The following is a 13,705-nucleotide window of genomic DNA, read 5'->3' on the forward strand; positions in this document are numbered from 1 at the left end:
GATATTCTGATGTGATGTCACCCAGGTGCAATCCAGGCCTCAACCTGCTATAAGATCAACTAGGTGTTGCCACTCCTGTATGAGCTCCCTCTATTCTCAATTTTTAAACAGCGTTTATAGGAATAGAAATATTGATGGATGGAAATGTATAGATAATTAAAAATATTTACTGCTATTTCCAGGGAGAATCAGCAGCGTTTGCAGGCAGACTTTGCTGAGATGATAAAGGACTCGTTACAAAAAAGACCAACGGGAGATTGCCAGATGCAAGAGATTTCGCGCATGACTAGCTACTGCAAAGACACCCTGGAATATCTGCAATTGGCTACTAAAGAACACCCTGCCACTTACCTGTAAAGCTAGATAGGAACAAGTTAGGAATAAAATGATTTTGGGTTCCCACCATTGTTACCCATTTGCAAGATTGAGGAGAGCAAGACTGGTTAAAAACAGAATGTTGCTCATTCTTTTAAGTATCGTTAATCAATAAGTCTGATGGCACCTTTTCAAACTAGCAAGCATTATTAAAAGACATACAAGTTTTCATCACTACAGTTTATTTTTTAATAGAATGTGTTAGTTTGAAACAATGCTTGGCTACTATAGACCAGTGGTCCCCAACCTTTTTATCGCCGCGGCCCGCTGAGCGCGCGCAGGGGTAGGGGCACGGCCCAGGAGCTTTTGCGCACGGCCCATTGCGCACGGCCCAGGAGCCTTTGCGCTGCAGCGTTCATGTCCCCCGGCCGCTGCGCGGCCCGGTGCCAGGTACTCCACGGCCTGGCACCGGTCCACGGACCGGGGGTTGGGGACCACTGCTATAGACTAACATGGCTCTCTGTAATATCTTCTGTAGTTGCATATCGTTATACTAGTAATTAATAAACTATGGAAAGATTCCCTTTGCTGCATTTCCAACATGCAAATAATTTAATGTAAGCTGCTTCTGCTGACTTATTAGAGCCTTTACTAGTACACTGCTTTTTGGATATGCAGGGAACAAAGGAAGAGACTGTCAACTACCAGTAATACATTTTAGACTCAATACATTGTTTATGGTTATATATTTTATCTGCCATTTAAAATCTGTTAAGGCATTGGTTTTTTTCATGATTTATTTGTTCTATAATGTTTGGGAGTGTAACCAATCCATTTGAAAGTACAATAAAACTTTTGGATAAGAGTATCTTGTAGCACTTGTTCTTACCATGCTACAGATGAAATATGAATAGCTATCTCCATAACCACACCCACTTAGTTGAGATATATTCACAGACAGTTATGTGGAAGTTGGCATTTTGTTGCTGTTCTATATAGTTTTTTCATACATGATTTTATTTTGTATTTTATAACATTAAGATTCCTTATAATTTATGTACAATTGAGAGTACTTGTTTGGAGGACCATTGGAGAATCATTTGTGTGGCAAGAAAACAGGATTCAAAATGCTGCAAAGAAAGAAAACGTTGTCCTTTTTGGGGTCTCCACTAGCAACACAGCTGGCGATTTGGATATCGCTCTGTTATGCTATGATTTTATTTTCATAGCAGTATTACGACTATCTTCATTTTTAAAAACTCAAATTCATGTTTTATGCATGTTTTGTTCATTTTATTTCTTTTTAGGAAGCATATCCTGCTGTTTTGAGGATGGGAAGTTAGCAACAAAAATGTTTAAAAAGCTGCTTCATGGAACTGCCATTTATTTTTCTGTTACATCAAATAATTAGATTATCCTATGTCAAATAGATAATATATGTCAAATAGATAAAATAAAGCAGCTGCTACCATCCCACCTGGAAATAATTGTGAAATCCACCAAGTTTTGCCATAGTCTTCAAAATGCATGACATCAGTGTTAGTTGAAGCCAAATACTGTATACATACCAGAATATGGACATACTTTCTTTATTACTTATCTTAATTATATGGTGCCACTATAAAACATATTTTACTTTATATTTTTGCTCAAGTTACCAAACAATATAGCAGGGAAAAAATAAATTTTAGAATCTGAAAGAATAGTTTAAATATAAAGGAAAGAGCACATAAAAGAAAAAAAATGAGAGAAAAGTATTATTATTTATTTATCAATACATAAATAGGGTTTGCTTCCCAAATACACTGTAGCCCAGAGTTCTGTTAATTATTCACTTGGCTTAATTTTGGTTCAAATCCATATAGGATGAAGGCTGGGTAATCACACAGTGTAGGGTTGACTGTCACTTTTTTCCCCATGGGATTATGTTCAACATGTCATGTCCTTTAGGAGTCATGATCTTCTGATTCCAGCATCAGGTAGGGCAGGGGTATACACGTCATATCCGGGTAGGGTCATGACCTGATAGAGTCTGCATCTGAGGGGGACTTGTTTATTTTGATGATGTCACTGATAAAACAAACAGATAAGCCATAGTTAAGAGTTAGTTATTACTGATTTACTTAGCACAGGAAAAATAAAATGTCATCCTTAGTTTGTTGGTGTACAATGAAATTTGTAGCTTCCCGCCCTTGGCAGTTTTTTGTAGTTTCTTTGTTCATGACTAAGATCACATAGGAGACTGTTAAATAAGCAAACATTTAAGGTAACCTTTAGATCATAAGGAAGTAACTTGACCTTGCTTTTCAAAAAAAAATGATAGAACTGCTTGACTTCTTCAGATCAGCCTAAACTAATGATGGAAAATTTACAGAATGATTCTTTTTATATAACTCATGATAACAAAACTCTTGAGAAAATGCCACCTCTGTATTATTCAGATATTTAATACTGAGTAATTCAGATAATTCAATCAATAGGCTTATATAGAGAACTGCAGACATTATTTTGGAGAAGATATGCGAAGTATGTTAGCAAAACATTGACTTGACATGGGGAAAACAATAGCATGAGAAAGAAATTTAAATTTAGTCTTGACTCTTTTCAATGTAAGAGAGATGGAAGAGAACAAGCTATTAGGCTTTCAAAACTGGTGACAGCCATTCAAAGTAGGCCTCATCAGAAATCAGACTCCACAATTAATACAGGAACTCCATTTGCATTAGCTATTAGTACAAGTCCTCAATTTACAACAGTTAATTTAGTGACTGTTCGAAGTTACAATGGCACTGAAAAAACAGACTTATGACCATTTTTCATACTTATAGCCGTTGCAGCATCCCTATGGTCATGTGAACAAAATTTGGATGGTTGGCAACTGGTTCATATTTATGATAGTTGGCACCTTCTGACAAGCAAAGTCAATGGGGAAGCCAGATTCATTTAACAACTATATTAACTTAACAACTTCGGTGATTCACTTAACAACTGTGGCGAGAAAGGTTGTAAAATGGGGCAAAATTCACAACTGTTTCACTTAACAATAAATATTTTGGGTTCAGTTGTGGTTGTAAATTGAGGAGTACTGTATATTTTCTCCAAGATAATCTCTGCAGTTCTCTACAGTTTATCACCATTTAATGGCATAAATATTATATGGTGGCTTATTTTTTTTTTAATGGAATTATAACCATGCATCCATTTCTTTTACAATTTGTTGTTGTTGTTAGTTGTGAAGTTGTGGCCGACCCATCGCGACCCTATGGACAATGTTCCTCCAGGCCTTCCTGTCCTCTACCATCCCCCGGAGACCATTTAAGTTCACACTGACTGCTTCAGTGACTCCATCCAGCCAAATCATTCTCTGTCTTTTACCATTATCAAAATGTAATTTTGTAAAATTACAAAAAGAGAATTCTTGTTAGATTCAATTTTAAAATCCTACACTTTAGAACTGGAATGGCTTTAAAATAACTAAAATTGTAAAAATAGAAAGGGAGCTCTATCTCAGCCATATCACTTTAGGAAGCTGACCTACAATATTTGTTTTGAAAACATCTGATCTGCCCAAGAAAAATATGATAAAATTGTAATAAGGACATCTATCATATTATAGGAATTTTGCTTAGGAAAGTGATTGATCTACTAAATGCCTTCAAGCCAAGCTTTTGCTTTTATCAAACAAGCAATTTAACTATAGGGGTTTTTTACTCATTTTTTATCACACCTGGAAAATGCTTTCCCTTTTCACACTTTGTTGTACTTTTCTGTTATGTTTCTGTAAGCTGTCTTTAATACTGAAAGGCACATCATCAGTAACCAGTTTAATCATGCTTGAGATAAACACGTCCACCATTCAACAAGAATAAATAAATAAAAATTGCAAAAAGCTGCTTTACTTACAACAGCTTACATACTGTGACAATATCTTTATCATCATCAAACATTCACACCAGTCTACCCCAGGTCCTAGAAAAGGCCTCGATAGGTGAATAAAAATGCCAAATTCAGCCTGAATACCTGGCTGACTGTGCAACAAACATATTGTAATTAAAAAATAATAAATTAAAAAGAAAACAAAAATTAAAGAGCTCAAAGGACAGATTTGATGGACCACTACGTCTTTTTCTGCTGTTTGTTTTCTATGTTTCTATGTTTTACATATTTCCATGTTTTGTTTTCCCAAACATATCCATGAAGAGAAATATTTTGGGGGGGAGGGGGGAGTACCAATTGGCTAGCATCCATTAAAACCTCTGTATCCCTCAAGATGTAACTGTGTTATGCCCAGACTCCAGTCAAAAGTGTACACCTCAGTATCAGATTACAACACTCCTTGTTGAGTTCAACTGTCGAGGTGTGTGGAAGGATGCCATCCGGTGCCCCAAAATCTCCCGCTGAAATACCAAGCAGACCTGACTTTCCAAACCCTACAGACAGGGTCGGCCAGGTGTTGAGATTTGCTTAAAAGTCATTCCGGGTTAATGACTTCGCCTCAAGAGTCTGGGGACATTAAAAGTAGGTCAAGACGTCTTACTATCCTTTGCTTCCAATCCTGAGACTATAACAACCGCTTTAATAACAATGATAATGATAATGCTCGACGCCCGGGCGGAGAGCTTTTTCGCTTTCTAATCCACCCCGCCTAAGAGAGGGCGGACCTCTTGTGCCGCCCGGGGCAGCGGCCGGGGACGAGCCAAGCGAGTAATCTCTCCCCCACTCTCTGACCGGCTCGCAGAACTCGGCATGGTCCGCTTCGGCAGCGCCTCCTCCTCGGACAATCGCCGCCAGCGATGCTGGAGCTGGTACTGGGGGGGACTTTTACTTCTCTGGGCCGTGGCAGAAACTCGAGCAGGTGAGAAGGCAGCCCCTTGACAGGACAGGCAAAGAAAAAGGCCTTCTCCCGGCCAACTTCGCCGCTGGCCCGGGAAGGGGCTCGGGCTGAGGCTGCTGCGAGAAGAGGCGGCTTTCCAAGGAGGAGGACGCTTCCCGGGCCCCCTCCGCAGGGTCCCGCCAAGAGAGCGTGAGCCAGGCGCTCGCCAATCCCTGCGTTACAGCGCAGCCGGGAAGTCTCGCTTTTGCTTTTTGTCTGCTCTGCACCGTGGAGGAAGAGGGGGTGGCTCCGTCGCTTCTCCTCGCATCTCCCCTGGCTTCTTCTTCTTTTTTTTAAAGGCGTCAAAAAGCCCTCCGTTTGGAAATGGCTCACAACGCAAATAAGTCCAGAATTCCTATTCTAAATTTCAAAAAGAAACGTATTTTTAAAACAACCAGAATAGATAGTACATGGAACGGAGCTGGTTCGAAGTCGCCTTTCATCTGTTGGGTTCTTTTGCCTAATGAGCAAAAATAGTAAAAGCAACAAGGAGCAACACTTTTTTGGCATTCTCCTTTTATGAGGGGCAATTCTTTGCTGCATATATTATAAAGCCATGTTTCCTAGAATTAAATCCTGAACTGAACTGAAATCAACAATAAGCAGAAATAATTTAGAGTTTGGGGACACTTTTTACAAACAAAAATCATACAACTTTCAGTCAGTCTTCCATCCCTCGTTTATTTTCAAGAGGCAAGTACATTTCTGTTCCATTATTGGAAAAACTGCTTACAATATGTAAGAGAGAAGATACTTGTATACATAGTACATAGTGTGATTCCGAAAAAACTTTGAAAACGACATTTACATTTGTAAACACAAGGTAGGACTGATTGCCTTCTAATTTGAATATTATTCTTTAAAAAAAAAAACATTGCAAATTAGAAAAGGAAAGCCTGTTGATCCTAAGAATTATTACTGCAATATTAGAAGAGAAGATATATCTTCTCTTACATGTGATATATATCATGTAACCTTCAGTTTCAGCAACTTTTACAGCAAGTGCTTTGTAGGCTGAAAATATAATTTATAATTAATATGTACAGATATGTTGGCACCATGGATTAAGAGAGTGTATAAATTTCCATTCTAATGAGTGCTGAAAAAGAGATAAAATAAATTACCATGGGAAAATATTTTGTAACTTTATTTGCATATTCAGCCAGCACATCTGCAGTCAGTAGCCTGGATAGATTAGCTACTAGAATAGAGTGTTTCTCTTCCCATGAATTGCTGACTCTTAGGGTTAAGTTTATTTATATTTACTGTATATTTATTTATATTGGTGTATCTGAATGTCAGTTACTTTACTCATATACTGATTTTATCTGTTCTAATACATGTTTTTATCTTTGGATATAATCCACAAGCAGTTACTTGTGAGCAATCAGCATTGAATCTACTTCCTTACATTCATAGGATTTGCTATTAATATGCTTGGAAAACTTAGAAATGAGGATGATCATAAGTAACATAAAACTTTTAATCTGTTGATAAAACAGTTGAAGTGTTCCGGAGTTATGTGATCATTTGTAAGCTTTCCAGCCAGCTTCCCAAAAGAATGGGGGAAGCCAAATTCACTTAATGACAGCATGATTCATTTAACAATTGCAGTGATTTGCTTAACAACTATGGCAAAAAAAAGGTTATAAAATGGGGCAAAACTCACTATAACTGCCTTGCAATGGAAATTTTGGCCTCAAATATGGTTGTAAATTGAGGAGTACCCATAGATAGACCATTGCCAGAAGGATTAAGTAGGAAGGTGTGAAGTGAATTCTTTAAGAGGAGCAACTGAGTGGTACTATCAAGAAAACCATCTATAATTAAGTTGATCCAAAAGGCAAAGAAGGACCTCTGATAAGGATACTGATGGGTAGATACATAATATAGACTTTTAAGCATCCTGGCTTAATGGAGTGAAGGATCTTTGAGTTTAGAATCATTAATGATTTGAATTTGGGCTGGGTTTGGACCTAAGGCAGTGTTTCTCAACCTTGGTAACTTTAAAATATGTGGACCAACTGATTTCTGGGAATTGAAGTTCATATATCTTAAAGTTGCCAAGGCTGAGAAACACTGATATAGTGTTGACAAGTACAGTACAGTTGACAAGAATGGTTTAACACTTACTCATAATAAAATAATAGTCTAATAAAAACCATATACTTCTATATCTTTTAAAATAACTTGGTGATATCAATAGATTAAATAATACCTATAAATTATGAACCTCTTCCTTAAGAGTAATTGTAAGATTTGGGGAACAGCTCCTTTTTTGGATGAATTACAATCTACAGACATGTTTTTAAACTGTTTTAGTTTATTGATTTTTCTCCACTTTTTGACTATGTCACAAGCTGATTTACGATTTTCATCTGATTTGTTTAAAAGTTCTAAAATCCGATAACTTTTCAATTGAAGTAGTTTAGAAAAATTTAGTCTTATCAATGAGTGTCAAGAATTGTATGATAATATGTGACCTCTTCCTTTTTTATGTAGTATTCAAAATTCTCATTTTCTCAAATAATCAGAAATGATTTTAAAAGTAACTAAATTTACTTTTATCCATATAACTTTATTAAAACTTTTAAGAAAGACGATTTTAAAAAAAACTAATCGAAACTAATATAAAAAGAGAAAACGAGTTCAAAGCACAAAAGCAAAGAAAGAAAATACAAATAAGTAGCCTCTGAGTTTCTTCACATCAGTTATAAGTACAATTATATATTATACTACTTGGTTGCAAAATACCTTATTTTTTCCCATAAACTATCCTGACTCATCATCAAAACATCAGCAAAACTCATCATCATAAATTCATTTTTTCTGTTCTCACAAAAAGTCTATAAGGGGTTTCTAGTTAGCAATAAATAGTTGTTTTTCCTCCAATTAATAAGTCAATTTGGCTATTTCTTCAAGTTCCATCATCTTCACCAACCAAATCTTTCCACCTTTGCACATATAATAATTTTGGTGAAGTTGTCATGTTTAAAAACAAAGTTCCATGACTTTTCCCCTACTTACAGGTAGTTCTCCACTTAAAACAGTTCACTTAGTGACAGTTCAAAGTTACAATGGCACTGAAAAAAGTGACATGATCATTTTTCACTTATGACTGTTGCAGCATTCCCACGGTCATGGCAATTATATTTGAATGCTTGACAACTGACTCATATTTATGACCGTTGCATTGTCCCAGGGTCGTGTGATCATCTTTTGCAAACTTCTGACAAGCAAAGTCGATGGGGAAAGCAGATTCATTTAACAACTGTTACTAATTTAACAATTGCAGTGATTCACTTAACAAATACAGCAAGAAAAGTTGTAAAACGGGGCAAGACTCACTTAACAAATTTCACACTTAGCAACATAAATTTTGGGTTCAGTTGTTGTTGTAAGTTGAAGACCACCTGTATTTATCACTCTGATTTAGTGGAACATTTCTTGTTTTCCACTTTTCCAGCATAAATTTACAATTCTTTATATATTTTAGGGAAATTCTCTGGTGACTTATACCAATATATAACTTTATTTAAAAAAAAATAAGATCATAACATATAGTAATGTAAATTTCAATATTTTCAACCACATATTTCCCCATTGTTTCAAACACCCAAAGTAGTTGAAATTAGTTGAAATGTTCATGATTAAAATACCTGAGTTTATTTTCAAGAAATGATCAGTTATACTGTATATCTTAGTATTCTTAAGTTATACTGTTACTTTCTGGATATGTTTTGAGTGATAGATTGGAAAAGAATAGAGATGGGTACGATCCTCTTACCAACAGCCACTTTTATATAGTCGAGGCATCTGGGTGGAGGTTTTGAGCTCTTGTTCCAGCTTATACACAAAAGAGGCTGGTGATCTTGGGTCAGTCACTCTTTGTCAGTCCTAAGGAGGAGGCAATGGCAAACCACTTTCGAAAAATCTTGCCAAGAAAACATCAGGGATTCATCCAGGCAGTTGCTAGGAGTCAAAGCTGAGTCAAAGACACACACATACAAAACAACCCCTTACAGTGAGGAAAGAAAAGAGAATGCTTACTGCAATGTACTGAATCTGCTTTCCATCTGTCACTAATAAATGCTTAGCACTGTAAGTTCCATTATACAATATCAATATGCTTACAAAATATCTGTTGCTTAATCTCCACAATGTTAATTACATTTGTTGGAGTGATGTTATAATAAGGCTGACCAATGCAGGAAACACTTTAGTCTTAAATTAAGAACTAAAGCCTTTAGTATGGAAGTTGTAAGCTAAGATGCTGACCTTAGCTTCCATGCCATGTAATCAGTCAGCATGTTCTGCTGGCTCATATACTGCGTTTGTGTAAACTTAATCTCCCTGTCTACACATTCCCTTGGCCTTTTGGACTAGTCATTGTTCTCTGTGGATTTGGGACAGTACTGCAAAACCTGATTTTTTTGGTACATTTTCATTTTGATTAAAATACTTTTAAAAAGATGTTAGTCCATCCTGCATGTAGGCAATAGAAGAGGCTGCCAGAGGTGATGAGGAAATTTATTGCCCCATTCTCTTGTCACTTTTCTTGCACCACATGGTTAATGCCAAAGAAGTGAAGTTGTTGCTGCACCAATCAGCTATATAGTAGTCAGTGGCACCATGCAAGCACAGCAGTGGAGCTGGACTTGGGTTGCTGCTGCTGGCAAATTTTTGTGGTGTTCACTTTTTTGGAAGCATGTCTTTGTGTGTGACTTTTTGGGAACATAGGAGAAAAATCAATTTGTTCTTTTTACTTTCACTTCCTCATTGGAAAATGCAGCTGAATGTGACAAGACTTTCCCAGACAAGATGAATTGCTCAGTATGAAACTATGCCTGTAGTAAAGATAAACACTGAAGCAGTAATATCAACATTTGAAATGCTGTGGGATTCCCCCCCCCCCAAAAAGAGAGTCGATGGCTTAGACTAGTGATGGCTAATCTTTTTGCCGTTGCATGCCAAAAGTGGGCGGAGCGCAGGGAGGGGTCACGCATGTGTGTGCCCACACCCACAATTCAATGCGCCCCACCCCCCCATGCATGCATGCACAACCCCCCCCATGCTCCCCCTGATTTTGGCACACAATGGCCCGGTGGGCCCAGTAGGTCCGTTTTTCGCCCTCCCCAGGCTCCAGAGGCTTTCTAGGAGTGAAAACAGCCTTCCCCACCCACCTGGAGGCCCTCTGGAGGCCAGAAACGGTCCGTTTGCCCGGAAGGTCCGAAAATCAGTTGGCCTGCGCGCTCATGTGTGCTGCAGCTGAGCTAGGGCAATGCTCACGTGCCCACCGATATGGCTCCGCATGCCACCTGTGGCACTCGTGCCATAGGTTCGCCATCACGGGCTTAGACTTTGCCCCTGCTATAATGTGATTTTTCTTTCTTGAATTACCCTATGTTCCTGATATGAAGTTTTAGATGATGTTAATTATATACAACAATATTTACAAACAGCTGGGATGAACCTTGAACAATGTATAGTGCAAGCCCAAGGCTTAAAATTTGTTCCTTGAAGTTTAGCAATCGGAAATTATGAAAAGCTTATGCAACAAGAAAATTTAAGGAAATGGACATAAGCATAGAAAAAAAAAAGAATAAAATGTTGAAGAAGAATGTCAGGAGAAATTGTAAACACGCTGGTCTTAACATTGCCAGAAGAAATCTAAAAGACAGTGTTTGAATGTCTTGAACATTTTCAGCAAGAAATAGATATTTATTCTAAAATGATGGATCAAATAATATCAATGTTCACTATTATTCAACCATTTTCTTTGATTTTTTCAAAATAAAAATTTGTGGGAAATTTTTCTGGTGAAAATATTTTGTGGACATTACAAAAGAACAAATGTAGCAGAATAGGTCAGTTGGTTTAATGCTTGAAAACTGTTAAATATGCATATAAATACTTAACACTATGAAATAAACTGAAATATATATTGTTAAGGATTTTTGTATGTGCCTGGACTAGAGCCTGCAGTTTTCTTGGCAAGATTTGGGGGGTGGTTTGCCATTAGCTCCTTCCTAAGGAAGAGAATTCCAATTTTTTTTTAGTTTATTTTAAGTAAATATGTACAATAAATAATAACTAAATAAGATATTTATAATAAATATTCACTATAACAACATCTATTATGTATAACCTTAGTCCCTGAATTTACCACTAGTAACTAGGAATTTTATGTATGATGAGTTACTAGATATTGTCACTTTCATATTCTCATGTAGCAGTATTATTCTCTGCCATATATACAGAAATATATAGCAATAGTAGTAGTATCATTTTCAGTTCTACACACATGCTTACATTACTCTAAACTTCAAAAAGTTCACTGTGATCGCTGCCAATTGTTGGCTGCTCTTCCAGCTGATTCAGGTCTCTAAACTGAGATTCTGGACCGAAGCAGAGGTCGGTCCAGAACCTGATTTGGGGAGAAAAATGGATTCTGTGGCTGAAAAAGCAGAATAACCCCAGAGAATTTATGGGACTAGAGGGAAGGTAGCATGTGCCCATCAGCATTCAATTACTAGGGTGCCAAGCAGATCCTGCTCACTAAGGACCACCGACGACAAAATGGCAATATAGTTCAGAGTATACCCACAAACTGCTATATGTTGTTGCCTGCTTAAAGGGAAAGCATTATTTTAACATCAGAACAGCTAAGGATAACTTTAAGCTGGTTCAAGTATTTGAGGATAAATTGAAGGCAATATCATGAAAAATGGCAGAAAAGTTACCAGGGCATGTTTCTGTTGTGACTTAGTGTAAGCAGGGAAAGGTCCTGGGAGAGTTCTGAATAGGGTTGCTAACTTTGGAAGTTGAACGACAAGCACCAGAATTCACCTTTATTTCAATACTGCTTGTTTCTTAACTGTTTAACTAGTAACTCTGAGAAGCAATTACCACTTTCTCTCTGGAATTGGTGTTCTTGGGGATCCTTCTTTTAATTTCTGTATATTAAAAAACAGCTTGACTGGAGAAACTCCCATTCGTTATCATGGACTATCTGTATTAGGCCTGCTGAGGTTTGTGGCAATCCCAAAAAAGGGAATATATTATGGAGGACAATTGCAACAGACAAGACAGAAAGGAGAATGTAAAAAAGACTGAAAATTCCCCAAATTTCTTGTACTTATATAGTACTAGCAGGATACCTTTAAATCACAATCTAGATATGAATGCAATGGCGCTCAAACCTGTAACATCAAGGTATTATTTCAATCTTAAACCTGTTTAACCAGAATAAGAATAGTGTTACACTGCAACATTAGTGGGTACCAGAAAATATAAAATTCGCTGAAGCTATGGAAAAATTTGAGTCCAAAATATGCTGGGTATCCCTGACTGCCTAGATTTACTGAATTCAGCAAAGGCAGTTAGAGGCATCAATGATGAAATAAAAGTTATTGGATAGCAAGCAAAATAACTTGGAGCCAATGTTGCATTTTATATACAGTTATTTGTATGTTTGAGATTCAAAGTTTTGAAAACTTTTTTGAGATGTATAAAATGTATAAAGCTGTATTTAAAAAATAAAGAACTGCACACATTTTTCAACAAACCTAAAATTGTATCTCTGGTCTTTTGTATTCTGGCTGTTAATTTTAGGGCAGAAATGAAACTAGTAGTTTCATTTGTTCAGGTTTTCTATCTGTGGTTTTGTACTGATTTAAAAGCTTTTGCAATAATGATAGGAGAAGTGAAATTATTTAGTTCTTCTATATGAAAGAATCAATTATTATTCATTATAGAAGCAAAAGTGTTAGGCAAGTATAGTTGCATAATAGTATTAAAATATTTTTAAAAAATCATAGTTGTACCTGAAAAAAAAAGGAACCTGTTATTTTTCTGCTTTCTAAATTTGAGATTAGCAGTTCCACATTCTGCTTGTGTATAAGGAAATGATTTTCTAGGATGTTTCTCTAGCAAAAAATAAAAACTTTTTTTTCCAAATGTTTTCTTTCAGAATTCCACATGACAAACTATAGTTGTTTTCTAAAGACAACATTCCAAAAGTTGGAGGCATCTTTTATAATAGACCACAGATTTCCCCCCCAATTAACTGAGTTATAAAATTACAATCTCTTTGACATTAGAATATTTTATAGAATATAGTATTGAAACATTTTATTAGAGCATTCACACTTTTATTAAGGCTCTGGAACCCTATCTTAAGGTAGGACGTAAAGTGAAATTGAATATAATAGTGAAATAATACGGGGTCAGCCTGGATGATCTCTGAAGGGCCCCTGTGACTTAAGAAAGTTGCAGAGTTCAAGAAGTCAGACTGCAGGCAAAGAGACAGTTGCTGGGTTCAAAAAGTCAAACCACAAGAATAACTTCCTGGTACCATGTTAAAATGCAGAACTAAACCACATGGAGCTTTCCTGCCTAAGGAATAAGGGAGGGGGCTAGCTAAAGAGGCAGATTTCACATTTCCTGTTTTGTTACTAACTGAAAAGTATAAAGATGCGTGTCTTAAACAAGGTCTTTGTTCAGAATGTAAATAGA

At 36.7% G+C, this 13,705-nt stretch overlaps 2 protein-coding genes and 1 long non-coding RNA gene across 6 annotated transcripts in view; 2 read left to right on the forward strand and 1 right to left on the reverse strand.

Moving 5' to 3' along the window:
* GUCY2C (guanylate cyclase 2C) overlaps positions 1 to 542 on the forward strand; it is a 92,966-nt gene extending 92,424 nt beyond the window's left edge. The window contains exon 27 of the mRNA XM_034403390.3: positions 183 to 542. Coding sequence (XP_034259281.1) covers positions 183 to 357 — 175 coding nt within the window. The 3' untranslated portion in view covers positions 358 to 542. The remainder of the gene's footprint in view (positions 1 to 182) is intronic.
* Positions 543 to 2,059: 1,517 nt separating this feature from the next.
* Positions 2,060 to 5,373, reverse strand: LOC117655786 (uncharacterized). Its single transcript, XR_004588791.2, has 2 exons — positions 4,977 to 5,373; positions 2,060 to 2,385 (listed from the first exon to the last, which is right to left on the reverse strand). It is a non-coding gene; the product is annotated as an uncharacterized LOC117655786 (long non-coding RNA).
* PLBD1 (phospholipase B domain containing 1) overlaps positions 4,605 to 13,705 on the forward strand; it is a 36,713-nt gene continuing 27,612 nt past the window's right edge. Inside the window, exon 1 of one of the 4 annotated variants that reach the window (XM_087873915.1) lies at positions 4,605 to 4,833. In XM_087873915.1, the coding sequence (XP_087730041.1) occupies positions 4,800 to 4,833 (34 nt within the window). In that variant the 5' untranslated portion in view covers positions 4,605 to 4,799. Of the gene's footprint in view, positions 4,834 to 4,985; positions 6,012 to 13,705 lie in introns of those variants that run through there. The other 3 variants (XM_034403533.3, XM_087873917.1, XM_087873916.1) reach the window with 3 other exon arrangements.

Source organism: Pantherophis guttatus, chromosome 7 (genome assembly GCF_059756535.1).
Source record: "Pantherophis guttatus breed Tessera chromosome 7, ASM5975653v1, whole genome shotgun sequence".
Classification (NCBI taxonomy): domain Eukaryota; kingdom Metazoa; phylum Chordata; class Lepidosauria; order Squamata; family Colubridae; genus Pantherophis; species Pantherophis guttatus.